Source organism: Dipodomys merriami, unplaced genomic scaffold, assembly GCF_024711535.1.
Source record: "Dipodomys merriami isolate MVZ:Mamm:240054 unplaced genomic scaffold, mDipMer1.0.p SCAF_6, whole genome shotgun sequence".
In the NCBI taxonomy this organism is placed as follows: domain Eukaryota; kingdom Metazoa; phylum Chordata; class Mammalia; order Rodentia; family Heteromyidae; genus Dipodomys; species Dipodomys merriami.
In genome coordinates this window covers 7,005,304-7,030,133 of record NW_027206179.1, presented here as the reverse complement: position 1 = coordinate 7,030,133, position 24,830 = coordinate 7,005,304, and the positions used below count along the sequence as shown (strand labels likewise).

Sequence of the window (24,830 nt, the reverse complement as noted above, 5' to 3'; positions counted from 1 at the left end):
GCCCTCGAGCATGCAAGGCAAGTGCTCTACCACTGAGCCACCTTCCCAGCCCCGGCAGTATACTTTTGAGTCTTTTCGTTTCTTTTTTTTTCCCCATCTGGTAGTATATTTGAAATCCTCACAAGTAGTATGAATCAGTAGTGGCTTTATTACTGAGTAATAATTTTATTGTATATTATCATAGATTATCCATCAGCAGCTTACTTGGATTGTTCAGGGGTTTTATTTTTTAGCTGATCCTGGGGCTTGAATCTCTAGGCTTAGGCACTGTCCCTCACCTTTTGTACTCAGGGCTAGTGCTCTACCACTTGAGCCGCAGGTCCATTTCCAGCTTTTTGTGGTTAATTGGAGATAAAAGTCCCATGGACTTTCCTGCCCATGCTAGCCTCAAACCATGATCCTCAGACCTCAGATCTCAGCTTCCTAAGGGCCTCTGGCAGGTGACTAGGTATTTTTAAAGACTAAATATGCTATAAGCATTTATTTGTATATGGCGGTTTTTGTTTTTAGTACTAGAACTTGAACTCAAGGCCTTTTACTCTCATTTGGCTCTCTTGCTTATGGCAGTCCTTTATCACTTGAGCTATAGTCTAACTTTGTTGCTGGTTATTTGTAGATAGGGTCTCATAGACTTTCCTACCCAGACTGGCTTTGAACCATGATCCTCAGATCTCATCCTCCCAAGTAGCTAGGATAATAGGCGTGAGTCACTTGTACCCTGCTCCAGTTGTTTTTGAATGGAATGTGCACATGCTGTTAAATCTAAGAAATCTTTGCTTAGCTGGGCGCTGGTGGCTCACACCTGTAATCCTAGCTACTCAGGAGGCTGAGATCTGAGGATCGCGGTTCAAAGCCAGTCCGGGCAAGAAAGACCGTGAGACTCCTATCTCCAATAAACCACCAGAAAACCGGAAGTGGCGCTGTAGCTCAAGTGGTAGAGCGCTCGCCTTGAGCTGAAGAGCTGAGGGACAATGCCCAGGCCCAGAGTTCAAGCCCCACGACCGACAAAAAAAAAAAAAAAAAAAAAAAAAAAAGAAAAAGAAATCTTTGCTTAGCTCAAAGTCACAAAGATTTTTGTAGGAATTTTATATTTTGGAGGTCGGCAAACTTTTTTTGTAAAATGCCAGATGGTGAATGTTTTTGGCTCTGTGGGCCATACGGTTGTTAATAGGTTGTTACTACTCAGCTCTGTCATTGTGGTTTAAAAAGAAATAAAAAGAAAGCCATAGACAGTACATAAATAAATGTTCCAATAAAGCTGTGTGTGTGTTTGTGTGTGCTAGTCCTGGGGCTTAAATTCAGGGCTTGGGTGGTGTCCCTGAGCTTTTCTGCTCAAGGCTAGTGCTGCCACTGTACTAATTCCAGTTTTGGGTTTTTGTTTGTTTGTTTGTTTTTTGTGGGTCGTGAGAGGCCTGAACTTTGGGCCTAGGCTCTGTCCCTGAACTCTTCAGCTCAAGGCTAGTGCCCTACCCCTTGAGCCACAGCGCCACTTCCAGCTTTTTCTGCTTATATGGGATTAAGGAATCGAACCCAGGGCCTCATGCATACGAGGCAAGCACTCTACCACTTAACCAACTTCCCAGCCCTAATTCCAGTTTTTTGGTGGGTAATTGGAGATAAGAGTCTTGGCACCCAGCTCCAATAAAAATTTATTTATAAAAACAAATGATGGAGGCTAGAGGCATGGCTCAATGGCAGAGCATTTGCACCTGCCTAGCAATCTTAAGGCCCTGAGTACAAGTCCTATACTACTACCAAAACAACAATCAAATATTTGCTGCCTATATACTAAAGGATAGATTTTAAAACAAACAATGCAGGGAACAAGTGGCTCATGCCTGTCATCTTACCTGTTTAAGAGGCTGAGATCTGGGGCTGGGAAGGTGGCTCAGTGGTAGAATGCTTGCCTTGCATGCATGAGGCACTGGGTTTGATTCCTCAGCACCACATAAGCAGAAAAAGCTGAAAGTGGCACTATGGCTCAAGTGGTAGAGCGCTAGCCTTGAGCTGAAGAGCTGAGGGACAGCACCCATGCCCAGAGTTCATGCCCCATGACCCGCAAAAGAGAAAGAGAGAGAGAGAGACTGAGATCTGAGGATCAAAGCCAGTTTAGGCAGAAAGCCAATCATACTCTTTGTGTACACAAGCTTATGTGCCCTGATACGTGCTTATGTGTGCATATCAGTACTGAGGCTTGACCTCAGAGCCTGAGTGCTGTCCCTGAGGGGTTTTTGTTGTTGTTGTTGTTGGTTTTTGGTTTTGGGGTTTTTTGTTTTGTTTTGTTTTGCTAAAGACTGATGCTCTACTGATGCTGGTTAATTGGAGATACGAGTCTCACAGATTTTCCTGCCTGGGCCTGGGCCAGCTTTGATTTTTTTTATTTATTTACTTATTTATTTTTGTCAGTTGTTGGCTTGAACTCACAGCCTGGGCACTGTTGTCCCTGAGCGTTTCTATGCTCAAGGCTAGGGCTCTACCACTTGAGCCACAGTGCCACTTCTGGTTTTGAGAGGTTAATTGGAGATAAGAGTCTCAAGGGGACTTTTTTTCCTGGGCTGGCTTCAAACTGAGATCTTCAGATCTCAGCGTAGCATGAGCCACTGACATGGCTTTGATTCTTGATGCTCAAATTTCAGCTTCCTGGGTAGCTAGGATAACAGGCATGAGCTACTGATGGCTTGTGTAGTTATTTCTAGAGGAGATTTTTGGCAGTTCTGAGTGGCAGGGTAGCATTCATATTAAGTGTGGTACCAAGCCTGCCACTGGTGGCTCACGTCTTTAATCCTAGCTACTCAGGAGGCTGAGATCTGAGGATTGCAGTTCAAAGCCAGCCCAGGCAGGAAAGCCCTGGAGACTCCTATCTCCAATAAACCACCAGAAAACCAGAAGTGGTGCTGTGGCTCAAGTGGTAGAGGGCTCACCTTGAGCTGAAAGCTGAGGCCAAGGCCCAGAGTTCAAGCCCCACACCTGACCAAAAATAAATAATGTGGCACCATTCCAGAAACAGGGTGCCATCTTGTGCTCTTGTGGGTCTATGAGGCTCTTTCCCTTCCTTTTACCCTTACGCTAGATTTTTTTTTGGGGGGGGTGTCGGTCATGGGACTTGAACTCCGGGCCTGGGTGCTATCCCTGAGCTCTTGAGCTCAAGGCGAGCTCTACTACTTGAGCCACAGCGCTACTCTGTTTTTCTAGTGGTTAATTGGAGATACGAATCTCACAGACTTTCATGCCCAGGCTGGCTTTGAACCGAGATCCTCAGATCTCAGCTTCCTGAGTAGCTGAGATTATAGGTGTGAGCAACCTGTGCCCAGCTTATTCCAGATTTTATACTTCCCAGTTTCTATTTCATCTGACTGGCAGAAAATAGCATTTAATTATGCTTCCCCCCACCCCATTATTCATGAGCTTGAGTTTCTTTTTATGCCTTTAGTACCCATTTGAATTGTTTGCATCTTTAAGTTACAGCTTAGAGCCTTTGTCTATTTTCTTTTCTTTTCTTTTCTTTTTTTTTTTTTTTTTTTTTTTTTTTGTGGGTTGTGGGGCTTGAACTCTGGGCTTCGGTGCTGTTCCTCAGCTCTTCAGCTCAAGGCCAGTGCTCTACCACTTGAGCCACAGTGCCACTTCTGGTTTTCTAGTGTTTTTTTTGGAGATAAGAGTCTCACGGACTTTTATGCCTGGGCTGACTTTGAACCGTGATCCTCAGATCTCAGCCTCCTGAGTAGCTAGGATTACAGGTGTGAGCCACTGGCGCCCAGCTTTTGTCTATTTTCTGTTAGTAATTTTTTGTTTGTTTGTTTGTCAGTAGATTCTCTGAATGAAGTATTCCCATCCTCAGCACTATTGACTTGTAGGGTGGATAGTTTTTGGCTGTGGGTGTGTCCTGTGCCTTCAGAATGTTTAATCCACAGTATCCTTATCTCTACCCACTAGATGCCAGGGTACCCTTCCCCCAGTGGTGCTAACCAAAACTGTCTGCAGACATTGCCTAGTGTCCCCTGGGGGGCAGAATTGCCCAGCATGAGAAGCACGGAGCTAAATAAATAGTACAGAGCAAATATTTTTCCCCAGTCTCTTGCTGCTTATCTTTGATTATGGTACTTTCCCACCCAACCCTACCCCTCTTTTTGGGTACCTATCCTGGGGCTTGAGCTCTGGGTCTGGGCACTGTCCGTGAGCTTTTTGTCCAAAGCTGCCCTCTACCACTTGAACCACAGCCCCACTTCTGACCTTTTTGGTGCTTAATCGGAGATAAGAGTCTCGTGAACTTTGTTTTTTTTCCTTGCCTGGTCTGGCTTTGAACTGTACTCTGGGATTTCGGCTTCCTGGGTAGCTAGGATTATAGGTATGAGTCACCAGTGCCTGGCTTTATGATACTTGTTAATCATATATTTTTTCTAATTTTATGGTCTAACTTTCCAGACTTTTCTTTTTCAGTGGTAACCTACTTATAAAGAGCAGGAAGCATCGATACCTTCAAAAATACTTTCAAGTAGCCAGGCTCCGGTGGCACATGCCTGTAATCTTAGCTACTCAGGAGGCTGAGATCTGAGGATTGTGGTTCAAAGCCAGCACGGACAGGAAAGTCTATGAGAGTCTTTTTTCCAATTAACCACCAGAAAACTGGAAGTGGAGCTGTGGCTCAGAGTGGTAGAGTGCTGAGCAAAATTGCTCAGGGATAGTGCTCAGGCCCTGAGTTCAGGCCCCATGACTGACCAAAAAAAAAAAAAAAAAGTAGCAGAAACACTAGGAAATGATACTAATTTGTGTTTCTCTGAGAGTAGGAAGATAGGGGAATCCTGACTAAAGAAATTAGGCCTAAATCCTCTCAGCATCAATTTGTATGGTAGGAAAGAAATCTCTTTGTAGGAGGGCTGCCCAAAGTTTTGTGAAAATGTTGAAATATGTTTTTTGTGTTTTTTTCTTTTTGGTGCTAGTATGGAACTCAGGACCGTATGCATGCTAGGCAAGTACCCTACTACTGAGCTACATTTCTATCCCTGAAAAACTAGATTTAAGGAAATCCACAGGCTTAGGACCATGGGCCTAGGCTGGAGGAAGGGGTGGTGGGTACCCATGAGATGATGTATGTTTATAGATAGAGATGTGGGATCTTAGGCTAGACCATCTCATGGTGTGGGCTGTGCTCCAGGGCAGTCGTGGGCCCTCAGCTGCATCTATGCATACACTTCCCAAAGCATGGGCTGCAGCCATGAAGGCCAAGCCTCTGTGATTGGCAGAGATATCTTAACCTCTTTCTAGCACCATCCCTCTGTCTTTTGGAATACAGGATACAAAGCATTGCCTGCTTGCTCAACCACAAGCAGGTGTTTAGTTGGGCTCCTCAGGATCCAGCTTCAATCAGCCTTGAATATGAGGAGAAAGCAGTGGAGACTGTGTGGCAAGCTCTTAGCGCAGACTTTTTTTGTCATGGAGCTTGAACTCAGGGTCTGGACACTGTCCCTGAGCTCTTATGCCCAAGGCTAGTGCACTACCACTGAGCCACAGCACCACTTCTGGTTTTTGAGTGGTTAGTTGGAGATAAGCATCTCATAGGGACTTTTTGCTCAAGTTGGCTTCTAACAGTGATCCTCCCATCTCAGCCTCCTGAGTAGCCAGGATTACAAGGGTGGGCCACTGATGCCCAGCTTAGTACAGGCTTTTATCACAGAGCTTGAGCTGTGATGCTGGGATCATATATAGATCTCTAGATGCTGAGAATGGTCTCAGGGACTCAAGTTAGACAAGTGCTCTTTTGCTGAGCTACTTCTCAAGCCCTTGGAAAAGCTCTCTCTATGCCCAGGATTGAACTTGGAATTGTTTTCTTTTAATTGGCCTCTCATTCTTTCCTTCTTCTTTTTTCTTTTTTCTTCTTTCCTTGTTTCTTTGTTTCTTGCTCTCTTGCTCTTTCACTCACTCTCACTCTCTCACTCTCTTTCTCTTTCTTTCTCTGTTTCTTACTTTTTTTTTTTTTTTTGCCAGTTCTGGGACTTGAACTCAGGGCCTGAGCACTCACTGTCCCTGAGCCTCTCTGTGCTCAAGGCTAGCACTCTACCACTTGAGCCACAGTGCCACTTCTAGCTTTTTCTCTTTATGTAGGCAAGCACTCTACCACTAAGCCACATTCCCAGCCCTGGCTTCTAGTTCTTAAAGAGTATTTTTATGTTAACAGAGATATTGGATAGGAACTGCATTGAGTTCCCATACGCACCTTCCCCCAAATCATCTCCCCTCTTATTTAAATCTTACATTAGCAAGGAACATCTGTTACATAATAAATGAACCTACATTGATGTGCTAGTAACTGAAGGCTGTGGTTCTCATTAGGGTTCACTCTTCTTTCTTTGTTGGTTGTGGGGCCTGAACTCTGGGCTTGAGGACTGTCCCTCAGCTCTTCAGCTCAAGTCTAGCCGTCTACCACTTGAGCCACAGCACCACTTCCTGCTTTTTCTGCTTATGTGGTGCTGAGGAATCGAACCCAGGGCCTCAGGCGTACAAGGCAAGCACTCTTATCACTGAGCCACCTTCCCAGCCCCATCCTGTCTATAACCTAATAAATTTGTTTCTTGTTAAGCCCTACATAATACTTCCTTTTATTGTTATACTATAGAAATGGAATTTATCCATCCATGTTTTGGCTGTTGCAAATAGAGCAGCTATGGTCACTCGTGGATAGGTTTTTGTGTGGTCATAGTCGGTCATACCAAGAGTAGTGAAAAGAAAATCTCAGCCAGGTACCAGTAGCTCATGCCTGGAATCCTAGCTATTTAGGAGGCTGAACCATGATTCAAAGCCAGCCTGGGCAGGAAAGGCAGTGAGACTCATCTCTAATTAACCACCAGAAAACTGGAAGAGGAGCTATGGCTCAAAGTGGTAGCATGCTATCCTTGAATAAAAGAGCTCAGGGATAGCACTCAGTCCCTGAGTTCAAGACAAAAAAAAAAAAAAAAGAAAATCTCTAAGCACAAACATAGTCATCAGCGTGGTTTTCACATACCATAGTATGAGCATTTGAAATTTACTTGATACTATTTCTCTTTTCAGATTTTTACAAAATACAATGTCTAATGGTTATGAAGACCACATGGCCGAAGACTGCAGGGACGACATTGGGAGAACGAATCTAATTGTCAACTATCTCCCCCAGAACATGACCCAGGAGGAGCTACGGAGTCTGTTTAGCAGCATTGGCGAAGTTGAATCTGCAAAACTCATTCGGGATAAAGTAGCAGGTAGAGAGCCCCAAGGGATTGTGCAAGGGTGCAGGTCACCATCATGTTAAACACTCTTCCCTGTTCTATGACTGTCATGTTCCTCAGTATAGTAGTTACAGCCTGAGCTGGGTGTGTTGGTTATTACCTGTAATCCCAGCATGTTGGGGATTAGGCAGGAGGAACACAAATTCCAGCCTAGGCTACAGAGCAAGATCCTATCAAAAACTACAGCAGCAACAACAACAACAAAAAAAGCACTGATGGCTCAAGCCTGTAATCCTTGCTACTCAAGTGGGCTAAGAGCTCAAGATGAAGGTTCAAAGCCAGCCAGGCAGGAAAGCCTGTAGATTCTTAATCTCTAATTAACCACCAAAAAAGCTGGAAGTGTAGTTGTGGCTCAAGTGGTAAGATGCTACCTGTGGGCCAAAAAGCTCAGGGTCAGCACTTAGGCCCTGAGTTAAAGCTGCAGGACCAGCAGCCCCCCCCCCCCAAAAAAAATAACAAACCTAAAAAAAGAAAACAAACCAACAACAATTAAAAACCACAAAAAAACAAAACAGCAATCCACAAAAAAACAAAACAACAATCCAGAATAGTTAAAGTCTGGAAGCCATGACCAAAGTCTCATTTTCTTTTATGTAAAACTTTTGTGGGGCTGGGAAGGTGGCTCAGAGGTAGAGGGCTTGCCTCCCATGCATGAGGCCCTGGGTTCAATTCCTCAGCACCATATAAATAGAAAAAGCTGGAAGTGGCACTGTGGCTCAAGTGGTAGAGCACTAGCCTTGAGCTGAAGAGCTGAGGGACAGCGCCCAGGCCCAGAGTACAGGCCCCACAACTGACTAAAAACAACAAAAACTAGTTTGTGCTGAGCACCAGTGGCTCATGCCTATAATACTAGCTACTCAGCATGCTAAGATCTGAGGATCTCCGTTCAAAGCCAGCCTGCGCATGAGTCCATGAGACTCATCTCCAATTAATCAACCAGAAGTGGCACTGTGGCTCAAGTAGTAGAGCACTGGCCTTGAGCTGAAGAGCTCAGGGACAGTACCCAGGCCCAGAATTCAAGCCCCATGACTGACAAAAAACAAACAACAACTTATTTGTAGCTGAGAATGTGGATTAGTGTTAGAGTGTTTGCCTACCATGCATGAAGCCCTGGGTTCAATTCTTCAGTACCACATAAATAGAAAACGCCAGAAGTGGCACTATGGATCCAGTGGTAAAGTGCTAGTCTTGAGCAAAAGAAGCTCAGGGACAGTGCCCAGACCCTGAGTTCAAGAACCAGGACTGGCAAAAAAATAAACAAAACTTATTTGTCTACTGCCTCAGTGTTTGCAGAAGACCCAGCTTCTGTTAAGGCCCTGCTTATGGAATGGCCTCCATTCTGACAATGTGACTTCAGGAACTTAAAGCAAAGGCAAAAGCAGGTGTCACCAAAACATGCATTATAAAGCTGAGTGTTGGTGGTTCACACCTGAAATCATAGTTACTCAGGAGGTTGAAATCTCAAGTCAGCGTGGGCAGGAAAGTCCTTGAGACTCTTCTCTCCAATTAAGCAACAAAAAAGCCAGAAGTGGAGCAGTGGTTCAAAGTGGGAGGATACTAGCCTTGAGCACAAAAGCCTAGGTCCTGAGTTCAAACCCAAACAAGCCAAAAACCCACTGCTGCTAACTTGGCACTGGTGGCTCATGTCTGTAATCCTAGCTATTCAGGAGGCTGAGATCTTAGGATAGAAGTTCATAGCCAGTCTGGGCAGGGAAGTGTGAGACTCTTACCTCCAATTAACCACTAAAAAGCCAAAAATGGAGCTGTGGCTCAAGAGGTAGAGCACCAGCCTTGAGCAAAAAAGCCAAGTCAAGAGTGTGAGGCTCGGGGCTGGGAAGGTGGCTCAGTGGTAGAGTGCTTGTCTTGCATGCATGAGGCCCTGGGTTCGATTCCTCAGCACCACATAAGCAAAAAGAAAAAATCCAGAAGTGGCGCTGTGGCTCCAGTGGTAGAGCGCTAGCCTTGAGCTGAAGAGCTGAGGGACAGCGCTCAGGCCCAGAGTTCAGGCCCCATGACTGGCAAAAAAAAAAAAGAGTGTGAGGCTCTGAGTTCAAAGCCCCAGTACCAGCAGCAAAACAAAATGCTGCTGCTTTCCTTTTCTCCCCTGGAGGAAGATGTTCTGAGGAGTTCCATTTTCTTCTTGCTCCCTCCCAGCCATCCCTATATTTCTCTTCCCTCTTCCCTCTCCTCTTCTTCCTCTTCCCCTTCTCCTGCCCTTTTCCCTTCCCCCAGCTCCTGTCTTAGGAACAAGCCCTACTTTGTGAGTGTTCTGGCTGCCACCTGGGTTGTAGATATTTTGATTCCTTATCTTGGAAACTAAAAGCTTAAAAAAAAAATACTTTCATTTGGAAATTTCAAATACTCATGGACGAAGAAATATATTGAGCCCGTGTACCCAATGTACCCAACATCCTGCTTCATCAGCCCTTCACATTCTTCCAGTAACCTGAAGACACCTGACCCAGGAATAACAACCACGTCTGTCTGATGACTGTCCAGAATTTTAGCTCCTCAGATGGGTTGTTGGGTCCAAAGCTTTCAAAACCTGTGATTTAATTAATACCTCTTACAGCACTAGGCACTGGTGGCTTAGGCCTATAATCCTACTTAGTCAGGAGGCTGAGATCTGAGGATCACAATTTGAAGCCATCTTGGGCAGAAGAATCCCTATGAGACTCTAATCTCCAATTAACTACTCAAAAATTGGAAGTGGTAGAGCACTTTGCTCCTTGAGCAAAGGAGCTCAGAGACAGAGCCCAGGCCCTTAGTTCAAGCTCCACACCCAACAAAAACAAAAACCAACTTTTACAGAGGAACTTCAGATACTATATAGATCCAAACAGGTAGAAATTCCAGAGCTCTGTTTTGAATATGAATCCTTTCCAGAGGGGCTGTGAATTCTTCAGTGCCTCTACAAAAACCTTGTGACATAAAAGCGTTTTTTTTTTGGGGGGGGGGGTTGTCCATCATGGACCTGAACTCTGGACCTAGGCCCTGTCCTTCGGCTCTTCAGCTCAAGGCTAGCACTCTACCACTGGAGACACAGCACCACTTCCGGCTTTTTCTGTTTATGTGGTGTTGAGGAATCAAACCCAGGGCCTCGTGTATGCAAGGCATGCACTCTACCACTGAGCCACCTTCCCAGCCCCCAGAAGAGCATTTTTAGCCTATGGATACTTCCCAGCTTTGGAGTCTTGATCCTGATTACATGATTGTTTGTTGTCTTGTTGTGGTTTGTAGTGCATTGTGCCCTCTGCTAGCTAGAACGTCTTGGAGGCAATGGGGGCAGCCAATTGCCATTCAGGCCTAGAGAGTTCAGGTAGATAAGGTTTCTCTTCCCTTTGGGCAGTAATGTGCTGAGGTTGAGGAGGTGCCTGGACTCAGTTGAGCAACTCACTAGCCAATTGATTAATGGATTTAGCTACAACCAGTGGAGCTTTCTGAAACATACTTGTGCCCTCCATTTTTTTCTTCCTGTCATCAGCCTGTGAGAACTTCACAGGTCCAAACTCTAGCCATCTATTTTCACCTGGCTGGAGATTAGGCTTCTATCTTAGCAAGAGCATGTCTTCCATGGCTTGGCACATTGCCAAGGCCAATCCTGGCTAGTCAGCTGGCACCAGGGATGACCCCATCCTCCATGATTGCCATTCCAGTGTGTGTTCCTTCTCCTGCCTCTGCCCAGCCTTCATACCCAGCTGATGAGCACCTCTTACTTCACCTAGAGTCCTAGATCCCTCCCCTTCACTTCTACCCAGGCCCCTTGAGCTGGCCAAGCACCCCCAGCACAGAAACCTTTTAGGCTCTGACTGCCTCTCGCTCTGGGTTTGCTTTCTCTGTATCAGTACAGTTGACGGTCAGGACAGGATGGTGCTGCCTGCATCTGGGCTGTGCATCCTGGGTGGACTGGCATCCTGGCCTCCTCCCACTCAAAGCCCATAGCACCTTCTGAGCTGTGAAGCCAAATGTGTCCTTAGACATTGCTTCATATCTGGAGGAAGCAGAATCACCCCTAGCTCTGTGTTATCAGAGAGACTATCAGACTTCCTGTCTCCATTTCCTTCTAGAAGCATCCTCTTCCTCTGGCTATCTTCCTACCCTTAAGGCTGCACTCTACCTCTCTTCTATTTTTTCATTTTCCCATCCTTACATGTAGGCATTCCTCAGGATTTTGCTGTAGCCCTTCTCATTTTCCTGGGCTGGCATGTGCAGTGAGTAAACTCTCTCCTACAGCTTCAACATACCTTCAGTTGGTCACTTTTTGACCACAGGTCCTTCAGCCTGTGCATCATGTGTTCTAAACTGAGCTTGTCCTGCCAGCTGTCCTCTCTTGACCAGTGTCTCAGTCTTAGTAGTAGATGTCAGCACTATCTGCAGTGATTCCAACCAGAAAACAAAGCATGGTTTCTGACTCACCTCCTAGTACTCATCTTTCTGGGTGCTTCATCCTTTCCTGAATCTCCTTGGGCATCATCCTAGCCTGAAATACCATTGCCTTTGCCTTCACTGTGGCTTCTTACTAGCCACACATCCTTTGTCACTATCTGGACAAAAATTGCCACAGCTTACGGGAGATCGTGTTACTTCCTCTAAAACCCTTCAGGCCCTGGGCTGTGTTTGCTTCAGTAGGCTTTCCCTGGCCCCAGAAGTCAGCATCAGCTGGGCTGTGCTTGTTGGTTTCCATAGCAACCAGGAAGCTCTGCATCATGGATTGCTACATTGAACTGAGGTTGAAATTTTTCTTGTATGTCAATATAGGTTTCAAAAGCAAGAGCCATGTTACTTTTTGTAGTCCTAGATACAGCAATAGTATTTGTTGAGTGAATGAATGAATGCTGTTGAGAAGACTTGCTGAGGTGCACAAGCAGTCATTCACTTAGCAAATACCTATTGTGGGCTAGCCATGGCCTGGGCACTAATGACAATAGGAAGATGTGGTAGCTGAGGTGAAAGGAATATCAGAAGCTTCAGAATGTTTTTAACCAGCTAAGCACAGATCCTTTTGTTGGGGTTGTGGTATTGGTTGACAGCTACCAACAGTAGTTACAGAGTGTTACTGTATAGCCCAGCTGTGCTGTTCAGTGCCTTCCTTTGCAGCCAGACCCTGTTCTTTGCCCTAGTATCTGGTGTTACGTGATCCTGTGGTGGTTCCTAGTGACATTCGAGGTGTCAGGAATCAACCTTCCCACTTTCATGGGCTGCCTTCCACCAGCTACTAGATTCATAGGCTTCAGTTTATTTGCTCAAACCTCTGGTTTGAATGGAGCCTGTACTCCTGCCTGCATCTCCCAGGACTCATTGGTGCCGCCTAGCTTCACCTCCACTTACCGCCTCTGTGCCCACCATTGAGCTGGACTGAACTACTTATCCCTTCCCTGATGTGCCCTGCTCTTGGGTTCTGGGTTTTCTGAACACTGTCCTACAGGAATGCCCTTCCACACTTTGGTCCAACCTGATCACTTTTTTTCTTGACAAGAGTCATCTTTATTCCTTGCAGAAAAAATTAAGCATGAGATAAGCAGGAAGAGTTTTCCATACTCTCACTGCTTCTAGCCTTTGGGTGTTTGTCCTTCCATACTGATTAGTTGTGGGTTACTCCACCCACAGGCTGTGTCTACACATGTTCCTTTGTCACCAAGTGTTACTGTATCGCAGCATCATTGAAGTGATTCCTACTGAGCTGACTGCATAAGTTTGTCCCGTTTATTTCCATACAGAGGCTTCCTGGAAGTGAAGCAGCGGATGGCAGTGTGCCTTCTAAGAACTCTTGGTCCCTGTTGCCAACTTGCCCTCTCTTCTACCTGGCCTTGCTGTTTGTCCCTGGGGCCTGGCAGGATTTCTCCTCCACCATACTGATACGTGACAAATGCCATCCGATCCTGGTGCCAATTCACAATTCTAGTGAAGTTAATCATTGTTTTCATTTGCTTACTGGCTATATTTCTTCTGGAAAATACCCTTGTCCTTTGTCTACTTCTTTTCTTTTGCCTGATTTATTCACTCCCTCCTTTTCCCTACTCTGACACCCATAGGCCTTTACAGAAAGAGCTCCCAGTACCTGTCCCCTCACTGCAAAGGCCTGTCTTCTCCCAGCTGCATACTCCAGGCTCCTCTGAGGCTCCCACATCAAAACTAAGGACTAAAGCATCATGTGTGGCAGTGTGAGACTATGCTTAAGCAAGAGAAACACACTGGGAAATATGAGTATGGGCTCTAGTCTCTCCAGGGGACATTCAATGCAGAGAAACCTTGTTTTCTCCAGGACAGCAACTGACCTCATCACCAGCAGGGCAGGTCTATGGCCCCTCCCAGATACACAGAATCAGTTGTTGTGTGTTGGACCAAGGTTGGAGGGTAATACTGGTGTCCAGAACCCTACTCTGGCCAGAATTGTATCCCTACAATTCAGCAAAGTGACAGCTTGAGGCACACTGCCCTCTGGGACATCCTCTTATTCCAGGCCCAGAGTTTATCTTTTTTTTTTTTTTTTTTTTGTGAGTTCCTCCCTCTCTCCATCTTCTTTTTCTTCTACCATATCACCCACTTCTGGGTCTTGGTTGGTCCTGACTGACTCTAGGCAAGCCCTCCTGCCCAAGACCACAGTAGCCTGTCTAACACCTTGCTCAGCCTAGTTTGGCCCACACCCCTGGGGCTCCCCAGCTTAAGGCTGAGCCCATCTCTCCTAAAGGCAGAGCTTTAACTTAGGGCACCCTGCCTCTAGTGGACAGGAGGAGCTGCAATGCACATCCCCCCCTGGCACCGGCAGCTTGTGGACTGGGCTGCTTCTCATCTTAATGAAACCTCCCACCAGACCCCTACCCTGAGTTCTGACTTTCTAGGCCAGGGTCCCCCTGGGAAGCCCTGCTGTCCTTGGGCACAGCTTGGAACTCCCAGCCTGTAGAGATGCCAGGGGCTGCTTCCTCCTAGGATATCTACTACTGCCTCTCCTGCCACACTCAGTCCTTCAGCTTCCGCCCCACCTCTGACCACCTCCTTGTGGTGGTCAGAAGTGGACCACCTCCTCCTGACCACCTCTACATTTCCCTGGGCAAGCTTTCTCAGCTGGGTTGGCTGCCTCCTTTCCCAAGACAAACCACAGTCCTTCCACATCCACCTCCAGGACTTGGCATTTTCCCTTCTGTCTGGACTGCTCAGGCAGTTTGTCTCAAGGTCACCTCTACCACCAATGGCCCTCCTGACCATCCTGACAAAGTCACGGAGGTTGCCTCATGCCAGCTCCCCAGGCTTGGCTCATTGTTCCTCACTGGTCACCAGTGACATGATCACTTCATTACTGCAGCGCCTGTCCTATTGTGAATATTGCCAAACCCTGGGCCTGGCACTCAAGGAATGCTCAGCTGACATGTCGACTCAGATCAAGGAAAGAAGCAGTGGCTGGCTGAGGTGCAGTGGTTTCCTTGGTGACAGGCATACTCTGGCTTGGGTATAGTTAGGAGGAGTGGATGGAGGAGGAACCTGAGGAGGGACGGGAACAAGAGAACCTGGTGGTATTGCATATCCTGGAAGAGGTCCCAAGAATAAGAGCTCATACAGTCAACGTCCCCAAAAGCCTCAGGGCAGCACTTCCATGTCAGCAGTGGTCAATGTGGCAGGACTGGTCAGGGCTGCCAAGCAGCTTATTGGGGAGCTGAAGGTACAGATATCCTTTGGATAGGGTCTCACATTTTTGCCTGGGCTAGCCTGGACCCTGATCCTCCTATTTACATTGCCCATATAGCTGGGATCACATTGTTGATTGAGATGGGAGTCTGATTAATTCATATTTCCATTTCCCAAGTAGCTGGGATTATAGATGTGAGCCATTGTACCTGGACTGTGTTCTAGAACTTTTATGGAGACCCTGCAATTCCTGACAGGATGCTGTTAGTAGTTTTCTGAACTGATGGGCTCTGGCTCTGCATCCCTGCTGTAGCATCTCACTTAGTTCAGGGCTATGGAGCCAAGGTGTTTTTTGGTTGGATGGCTGATTTGTCAACAACACTGATGTTTGAATTGAGGACCTCATGGTTGCTAGGCAGGTACTCTACCAGTTGAGCCATACCTCCAGTCCTTGAGGGATGAATTTTTGTTAAAAATCTGGATCTAAGCCAGGCACTGGTAGTTCATGCCTGTAATCCTAGCCACTCAGGAAGCTGAGATCTGAGGATCGTGGTTCGAAGACAGCCTGGGCAGAGAAGTCTCCATGAGACTCTTATCTCCCAATTAACCACTCAAAAAACAGAAGTGGTGCTGTGGCTCAAAGTAGTAGAGCACTAGCCTTGAGCAAAAAAGCTCAGGGACATTGCTCAGGCCCTGAATTCAAGCCCTGTGCACTATCCTCCCCACTCCCTCCCCCCCCCCCAAAAAAAAGAAAAAAGGACAGGCACTGGTGGCCTACGCCTGAAATCCTAGCTACTCAGGAGGCTAAGATCTTAGCACCAGTTTGAATTCAGCCCAGGTAGGAAAATCCAAGAGACTATCTCCAAAAAGTTGGAAGTGGAGCTGTGACTCAGTGGTAGAGCTCTAGCCTTAAGCAAAAGAAGCTCAGAGATGGTACCTAGGCCCTGAGTTCAAGCCCCAAGACTGGCACCAATAAAAAGGATGTAGAGGGCTGGGCACTGGTGGCTCACGCCTGTAATCCTAGCTACTGAGGAGGCTGAGATCTGAGGATCACGGTTCAAAGCCAGCCCAGGCAGGAAAATCTGTGAAACTCTTATCTCCAATAAAACACAAAAAAACTGGAAGTGGCACTGTGGCTCAAGCGGTAGAGCGCTCGCCTTGAGCTGAAGAGCTGAGGGATAGCACCCAAGGCCAGAGTTCAAGCCCCACGACAGACCAAAAAACAAAGGATGTAGAGGGCTAGATTTTTGTTTCTTTTTTTGTGTGTGGGGGAGGGGTGGGAGGGGCCAGTCATGAGGCCTGAACTCTGGGGTTAGGCACTGTCCCTCAGCTCTTCAGCTCAAGGCGAGTGCTCTACCACTTGAGCCACAGCGCCACTTCCGGATCTTTTCTTTTTGCTTATGTGGTACTGAGGAATCGAACCCAGGGCCTCATGCATGCAAGGCAAGCGCTCTACCACTGAGCCACCTTCCCAGCCCAGAGATTTTTGTTTCTTTAAAAAAGAAAATGGCCTATGCAAAGTTATAAATAATGCATGTCTGTCCCAGACAGTCTCAGAAGAGGCTTAAGGAAACAGGAGGACTAAATGTAGGGTGGGATCCTGGGACAGAAAAAAAAAATCCCTAAAGAAAAACCAAAATGTGAACATTAGTTTAATTTTTCTGCAAATATAAAACTATCCAGAAGGGGCTGGGAAGGTGGCTCAGTGGTAGAGCGCTTGCCTTGCATGCCTGAGGCCCTGGGTTCGATTCTTCAGCACCACATAAGCAAAAAGAAAGCTGGAAGTGGCACTGTGGCTCAAGTGGTAGAGCGCTAGCCTTGAGCTGAAAAGCTGAGGGACAGCTCCCAGGCCCAGAGTTCAGGCCCCATGACCGGACCCAAAAAAAAAAACAAACCCAGAAACTTGAAAAGTGGCAATAAAATTAGAAAAAAATAGTAAAGTAGGTTAGGCCCTTGTCTTATTATGTGTGCGCTCTGGGTTCCATTTGCATCTGGCTCAGTCTGTGCAAGGATCTCTGCTGAAGTGTGGCCTCTTAGCGTCGTGAAGCTGCCCTGTCTGAGGCCTGGAGCAGAACAAAGTGGGTGCCAATGATGGAGTGACAGCCTGAGCTGGGATGGTGTGGTTTGCGCTTGCTTCTCCTGCAGAAGAAGGACTGGCTGTCTCCTGAGGTTCTTTCCATTTTATTTATTTGTTGTTTATTTTTGTCAGTTGTGAGGCTTGAACTCAGGGCTTGGGCACTGTTCGTAAGCTTTTGTGCTCAAAGCTAGTACTCTACTATTTGAGCTACAGCACCACTTCCAGTTTTCTGGTGTTCACTTCAAACTGTGATCCTCAGATCTCAGCCTTCTGAATAGCTAGGCATGAGCCACCAGTGTCCAGCTCTGAGGTTCTTTGCTAATGTGCACCCCTTCTGTACTATCTAGTAGGTGGTTGCTCTGTCTGTCCCAAGTGTTCCACAAAAATGACATGGGGACACCGTACCTGGCACCTTGCTTTCTTTGTGAAGGTCTAACGTTTTTATGGCCCTGGTGACTTCCTTGAACTTGAGCAGGTGAGAGTACAGTATTTGCTATCAAGAGAGGTCCTAGAAGCTTGGGGCTGGACCAGAGCCAGAACTGTGCAGAGCACCTAAGGATTCCCTTGGTTACGGCTTCTCCTTGGACTCCCAGCTCCTCCTTCCCTTTGACTGGGTCCAATTGGCATCAGGTTCAGGAAAGCGAGTGGAATGAGTGCTTGCTGGTATCAGAGCCTAGCAACCCTTCCCACTGTGGGGAATGAGGTGGTGGAGAAGCACTAGGAACGTGAGATAGCCATTGTCCATCAACCAATGGCCTGGCCCATTTCAACCCTCCAGGTCTTTACCCACACAGCCCTAAAGAACAGCTAGCAACTAGGAGCTGCATTATTTCTTTGTAAAATAACTACTAGTTATAAAGCTACCTTTGCTTATTATAAAAATGTCTCAGTTTACTAAGAAAAGAAAGCTTGCCACCATCTTGTATTTACTTCCCCAGAGCTACTTCTCTTGACTTTTACATTGTTACCTTTGTGATCTCTTTTCTGACCTTTCCCTGAACCTGATGAGGTAGACTCCTGTTGCTCCTCCCTGTTCCTCTCCACCTGCTAGCTGGCAGCTGGTTTACCAATGTCCTCATGTTCCTCCACGCAGGACACAGCTTGGGCTATGGCTTTGTGAACTACGTGACTGCAAAGGACGCGGAGAGAGCGATCAGCACGCTGAATGGCCTGAGGCTCCAGTCAAAAACCATTAAGGTAAAGAGATCAGATCAGACCTTCTCCATTCCTGTCTCCAGCAGGAGTCTTGTTACGTCCTGATCGGGCCTCTCTGTCATTGTCTAGGGAACCATTCTGCATCTGGGGGCCTCCACCAGACACACAATTGTAGGTATGTCTCAGGTGGCTCACGGGCCTCCTTGGCCCTACCATAAAAGGTCTCACAGAGGGATTGTACACCAGGTCAGTCTTCACGTTCAGTCCAGGGTACATTGATACACAAGCAGATTCCTCCATAAGCCTCCTCTGCCTGTCTCTTCTGCCTGTATTGCCATGTTCCTATCCCAGGATGCCTCCCATCCTGTAAGCTTGGGGCCAGCTCTGCTCCTTGAATTCCTGGCTTGTGGCAGCATCTCACCTTTCCCAGCATCCCTTTCTGCCTCAGGCAAATCAGAAGCTTTCTCTCACCAGTTTATTTTAATATCCATTTTGTATGTGTTCACTGAGCGCCTGCTCAATAAACTCTACACAGTGACTAAAACAGAGTCCCAGTCATAGAGCCAGGGATGGGGGTAGAAGCTGCAGACAGTAAACAAGATATGATAGAAAGGCACAGGCAGGCATTGTGGAGGTTGGCTTCAGCATGACATATGGGAAGGGAGCTACCCATGCAGTGCTCTGTGGTGGGACCCTAGGCAGGGCTCTGGTGGCTTCCTTGTAGAATCAGAAGGTTGTCCTTGTTGTAGAGACCAGCTTCCTCTGCTTCTGGGTCCTTCTGAAGCTGCTGCCCTTGCCCTCCTTCCATTTGGACAGTCATCCAGTTCTCTCAGCCTAGCACCTCCCCTTCCCCACCATGACTTCAAGGTCTGTCTGCTGGCTCCCCTAATTGTGGCAGCACCTACTGCAAGGGACCAGTTTTCTGTTTCCCAACCGTTGTCCCCTTGTCCACTGTCTGTCTAGACTACTGCTGGGCCTCCCCTGAGTCTTGGCCCCATTATACCTGGCTCTGTGCCTCAGCTAGCCAGTTTGCTGGGCATAGTGCCCTATAGTGCAAGCCTTCGCAAGGTACCCAGAGACCTGGCTTGTTACGTCTTGTTCCTGAAACGTATGCCTGTGGGATCTTTCTCTTCATCCGAAGCACTGAGGAGATTGTCCTATGCAAAATTGCCCTTTCCCATAAGGGAAGGGGGTAAAGGATCCTCTTAGGACTGGCACTAGGCCATGTTTCCTAGGCTTCCATCATAGCCAGAACCACTTGAGGAAATATAAAATCTCGATGTCCAGGGCTATACTTGGTTCTAGAGTGACTCTGTAGGGTAACCGCTGGAACATTAGTTTTTGCCAGCCCGCCAGGGAAACCTTCTGGAGGCTGGAGGATAGCCTTCTTCCCTGGCTTTACACTGTTCTCTGATCTTGGTGGCCAACCCTTCTCTGGAAATAACCCATGGCAGGTCCTTGTGCCTTCCCTGTGTGGTGTATGGAGTTGTCCCCCGGCAGAAACATGGCTCATTCATCCTTGGATCTGGCACAGGCTCCCAAAGGCCCCTTCCATGATGAAGGCTACTGATGCCACCCATATGCCCTGGCCAGTCCTGAGTGTGTTTCTCGCTTCTGAGGAATTGTCTCAACTTTGATTTACAAAGGTGCTCATGTTCTTGTTTCTTGAGGCAGCAGGGAGAGGTGGAGAACGGCATAATTCATGAGCCTGGACTTCTGTTTACTCAGATGTTAAAAAACACACACACACACACACATATATCCCTGTGTTGGCCTGTTTGCTTTGACCTTGTTGGGGTTGATGTTGGCAGAAGGCGACCCTTCCCCAGACAAGACCTAGAATCTCACACAAGACGGCAGGCAAACAGACCTGGGCAGGCGCCATTCCTCCCTGTCACCGGGTCGAAGCTTGCAGTGCTGCTTGCAGCCTTGCCTTGGACCATGAGTGTCTAGCTCTGTATGGTTTCCTACAACTACCCTGGTCCTGTAGAAACAGTCCAGCCTCTCATGGATATGATGGTCCTCCATCCTTTTCTCAAGCTGTCCCTGGGGATTCACCCTCACTCCTTGGCAGCAACCCCAGTGCTTGCAGATAGAGTGCCGACACCACCTTGAGTGCCCTCAGTTTAAGGGCAACTTATTCTTGCAACATAGTAAAGATCATTGGATTTGTGGGTCCTTGTCATTCCCAGATTATTTAGTAGTAGTCTTTCCATCAAGCAGTATTCCACAGTTCTGTTCTGATGAAAGCCACTGAGTGAGTACCCCACAGTACAATGGCTTCTTCAAGGTCTCAGAGAGAGAGGCACAAAGTCAGGCTTTTGAAACTGCATGTTTTACACGTATCCAGCACCTTCCCCCAACACCGCATGAGAGGAGCACCAGGAACCAGTATGGTGTAACTTCTGCTCTGTTCCATGGAAAGGAGCAAGGGTAGAGGGATGCACAAAGCTAGAGTTCTTTTTTTGGTTTGAGGAAAAGGTCTTAATATGTAGCCTGTGCTGGCCTCATACTCCATATTCTTGCTGCAGTCTCTTGAATTTTAGGATGACTTACAGATGTGTCAGGTAGCATTAGCACTAGCAACCGTATTTACTAAATGGCTGCCTTTAGGAATTGAGGCATTTCCTCTGAGTCTGGGTGCCGAGGATACAGCAATGATCACTGCAGTTTGCCCTCATAGAATGTATTGGGTCACGATAAAGCAATAGCTCTAATGACAAAGCCATCCTCAGATCGCAGCATCCTGAGAAGCTAGGATTACAAGCCTGTGCCACAAGTGCCTAGTCAAATTTCCCCTTTCTATAAGGATGCAGTCACTGTGGATTAGGGATCAGAATCTGGATTGAGGATTGGGACACGCAGTTTCAACTCCTCCTCAGAGAGCTCCTAAGAACAAGAAAGGACCAGATTGATGCCAAGGAACGAGTGTTGCTGGAAGCTTAGGAAAGAGTTCTCAGGTGCCAGCGAGTAGCAGTATGAGGATGCCTGGGGGGGGGGGGTCTCTGCATACTTGCCAATGCTAGCTGCTCTAGCATAGCCCCATGTGGTTCTTGTTTGATTCTAACTTTGACAGTGGCTGTAGAGAAGAGGAAGACAGGTCTGTTCCTTAAGACATCAGTTGCCCTTTGGCATGGAAGTTCTTCTCAGCATTTGTCTCCAGTAGGTGTTTCTCCTCCCAGAGGAGACACTGTGTCTGGGGCACAGTGATAAGTGCCAGAAGTGCCAGCCTGATCTCTGCTACACTGGTGCCAGTGGTTCTCAGTTTGGGAACTGAGGAGCAACTGATCCTCCAGGTCAGCCTGGGCAGGACCATCTGCAGAAGCCAACTCCTAGGGCAGCGTGGTCCAGGGCAGCGGCACCTGCTAGCCCAGCCATAGGCTGAGAAAGTCCCTGGGAGGCTGAGTGCTGCTGGCTCACGCCTGTAATCCTAGCTACTCAGGAGGCTGAGATCTGAGGATCACTGTTTGAAGCCAGCCCAGGCAGGGAAGTGTGAGGTTTTTTTGTTTTTTTTTGGTGGGTGGGGGGAGATCAGTTGTGGGGCTTGAACCCAGGGCCAGGGTGCTGTCCCTGAGCCTCTCTGTGCTCAAAGCTAGCAGTCTACCAATTGAGTCACAGTGCCATTATGGTTTTTGAGTGGCTAGTTGTAGATAAGAGTCTCATGGGGCCTTTCTTGCCTGGGCTGGCTTTGAACCATGGTCCTCAGATCTCAGCCTCCTGAGGCTGAGCAACTGGTACTAAGCGAAGTGTGGGACTCTTATTTTCAGTAAGCCACCAGAGAACTGGAAATAGAGCTGTGGCTCAAAATGGTAAAGCACTAATCTTGAGCAAAAAAAGCTCAGAGACAGTACCCAGGCCCTGAGTTCAAGCGCCATGACCAACAAAAAGAAAAGAAAAGACCCTGGGGGACAGGAGCCAACCTGTCCCAGATGTGGTGCTCTCACCATGGTTTCTGGTAAGGCACATGGTTGGTTGGAGGTTCTGCCCTCAGACGAGAGTGGTTGCTGGTTGATGGGCAACCAGAAATCTTGAGACCACTGTGGAGAGAACTCAGGGAAGGCTGTAGGGCAAAGCCCAAAGTGGCCTTGGTCCCATCCCTTCTGGTCTGTGGAGACCACAGCCTCAGCCTCAGTGTGGGAAGGCTCCAAACTCTTTTTGACACATTATCTCCGGGGCCTCCAGCACAGGCACCCCTAGAGAGCCGGAGAGGCCCCATTAGGCTTCTGTGGCAAATGCCCTGTTGGCAGGGGATGCTGTATTTACTCAGAGGGGCTTCTCTGGCAGGCTCCTTCCTCTCAGAGACCAGGTCCTGTTCCCAGCCCTAGCTCACTGTGCTGCACATTAGAAAGGGTGTAAGACTCAGGTAGAACCACAGAATGTCCAGATTTGGATCCCAACCCTGCCCACCCATGCTGTGGGTGCACAGTCTCTACTTTGTGAGCTAGGAGTGATGTCTGCCTTGTGACTGGTGATGACCAGGCAAGAACACACTGTCCAGTGTCTGGTCCCTTTCAGGCTGCCAGCACGTGCTGCTGCTGCTGCTAATGATGAGGGCTTTAATGAACAGTCCTTCATGTACTTTCTACACAGCATTTGCCTTTCTAAACTCCAATTTTTAGGGCTTTGGCCACCTACCTGCCCTAATCCTAGGAAACCGTTTGTGTTTTTAAGGTGTCATATGCTCGCCCGAGCTCAGAGGTCATCAAAGATGCCAATTTATACATCAGCGGGCTCCCAAGAACCATGACCCAGAAGGATGTGGAGGACATGTTCTCTCGGTTTGGGCGAATCATCAACTCCCGGGTCCTTGTGGATCAGACCACAGGTATGGCAGGCGGCTAGGATGGGCAGTGAGGGCTGGCCTCCAGGCCAGGGGCCAGACCTTCTAGAGAAGGCCTGTGGTTGTCTACTTTTTCAGTGTTAGCTGTTCTTCAGATGAGGGCAGCAGAGAAACAAGAAGACACTGGCCGAGGAAGTAATATGGCATTAAAAGAAGGCCAGCATGGTATAATGAGAACACCAAGGAATCCTGGCACTATCTCTTAGGTATTTGAATGCCACGAGTGGGTGAAAGACTGCTGCTCACCTGTCCAAGCAGTTCTTGCTGTAGGTGGATGATGTGTCTGCCTCTCCTCTTGGTCCTGAATGTCCACTTTGCTTTTGCCCTGAAGCAACATTGGTTCTTTCTCAGGATCTTCATGATTGCTGTGCCCCTCTGGTACAGGACTTGGGCTCTGGGCTGTACAGGAAGCCAGTGACCCCCATGCATATGCCAAGGCTTTGTTCCAGCCTGACTGCCTGTCTACCCTGCTGATGGAGGGACAAGGATGTCCATGGTCAAACCCCATGTAGTCCTGTCCAAGAAGGAACGGGGTTTGTGACAACCCAGAAAGGAGCCTACTTTATGGGCTTCCTGAAGCCCATTGGGGGTGGGGGGGGGAGTGTGTGTGTGTGTGTGTGTGTGTTTCAACCTTTTTGCTCATGGCACTCTACCACTTGAGCCATGCCTCCAGTTCCTCCCACTGGGTATTCTGTAGTTTTTTTACATTTTTCCCATACTGTGTATCCACATTGGTTGTAGGTAGTTGGGCTTTGGAGGCCCCATTTCAGAGACGATTCCCTTTTTTTTTTTTTTTTTTCTGTTGGTTGTGGGGCTTGAACTCAAGGCCTGGAAGCTGTCCCTGAGCCTTTTTATGCTCAAGGCTAGTGCTCTACCACTTGAGACACAGTGCCACTTCTGGTTTTTGAGTGGTTAATTGGAGATAAGAGTCTCATAGGAACTTTTCTGCCCAGGCTGGCTTTAAACTGTGATCCTCAGCTCTCAGCCTTCTAAGTAGCTACGATTACAAGCATGAGCCATGCGTGCCCGGGACTACTTCCCTTTTGACAGATCAGCAGCACTCCTGAGTGGGCTGCACAGTCTGGCCACGCAAGCCTTCATTCAGGTTTCCTGCAAGGTGTGAGCAGGGCCTCCAGCTTGACACAGGCTGGGCTGGGGCAGGTGTGCTCTGAGCTATGTCCCCTGTGCTGTTGGGCAGCAGCCTTGTCAGCTGTTCTGCCCTGTCCCACCTAGCAGTGTCTGTTCCACAGGCAGGCTGCTAGGCCACAGTCCTAGGCTAGACCCTAGAGAAGTGGAATAGCCTGCGTGCAGGTACTATCGTGTTAACTAGCATAGACAACTCCTCGTTCCCAGTCTGCGCTGGAGTTCCCTCCCACGGCATCCTTTTGCTCTGGGGGGCAGTGAAGTGCATTTACTCAGCAGGACCTCTGTGGCCTGCGCTCAGAGAGTTTCTGGTGGTCCTTTAAGTCCCTCTTACATATTGACTCTCAAGTGTCAGACATGATCAGCCAGCTGGTGATGCCTGGATTTATTCCTACTTCTCCCTAGGTCAGAGGATCCACATGGGGTGACTAAGCAAGTAAACAATCTGCTTCTACCCCTTCTCTACCGGATCCTAACCCAGCCCCCTCTACCATGGCCTCTCCATCCAGCCAAGGGCCGGAGCTGTTGCGTATGGAGAGCTCTTAAGTGGAACTCCCCCCAAAATCTCATTCCCCCCTCCCCCTCTCTGCCTCGTGAGAAGATTGTCCCAGGGCTCCCCCTCCCCTAAACTTGCCCTGCCCCAGGACTGAGGACTTTGTAGAAAGCTGGCTGCCCTTGTAAGGCCCAGAGCTCACAAGTGAAACAGGTGGATGTGTGTTTACCCTCAGATGATGTGTTT

General features: G+C 47.9%; 2 protein-coding genes across 2 annotated transcripts in view; one reads left to right on the top strand and one right to left on the bottom strand.

Moving 5' to 3' along the window:
* Hnrnpm (heterogeneous nuclear ribonucleoprotein M) overlaps positions 1 to 14,001 on the bottom strand; it is a 335,755-nt gene extending 321,754 nt beyond the window's left edge. The window contains exon 1 of the mRNA XM_070002420.1: positions 13,998 to 14,001. The gene's annotated coding sequence lies outside the window, so the exon portion shown is untranslated. The remainder of the gene's footprint in view (positions 1 to 13,997) is intronic.
* The window catches only part of Elavl1 (ELAV like RNA binding protein 1), a 43,265-nt gene that overhangs the window by 9,062 nt on the left and 9,373 nt on the right, over positions 1 to 24,830 (top strand). Inside the window, exons 2-4 of the mRNA XM_070002426.1 lie at positions 7,042 to 7,229; positions 18,047 to 18,150; positions 22,780 to 22,933. Of these exons, the coding sequence (XP_069858527.1) occupies positions 7,058 to 7,229; positions 18,047 to 18,150; positions 22,780 to 22,933 (430 nt within the window). The 5' untranslated portion in view covers positions 7,042 to 7,057. The remainder of the gene's footprint in view (positions 1 to 7,041; positions 7,230 to 18,046; positions 18,151 to 22,779; positions 22,934 to 24,830) is intronic.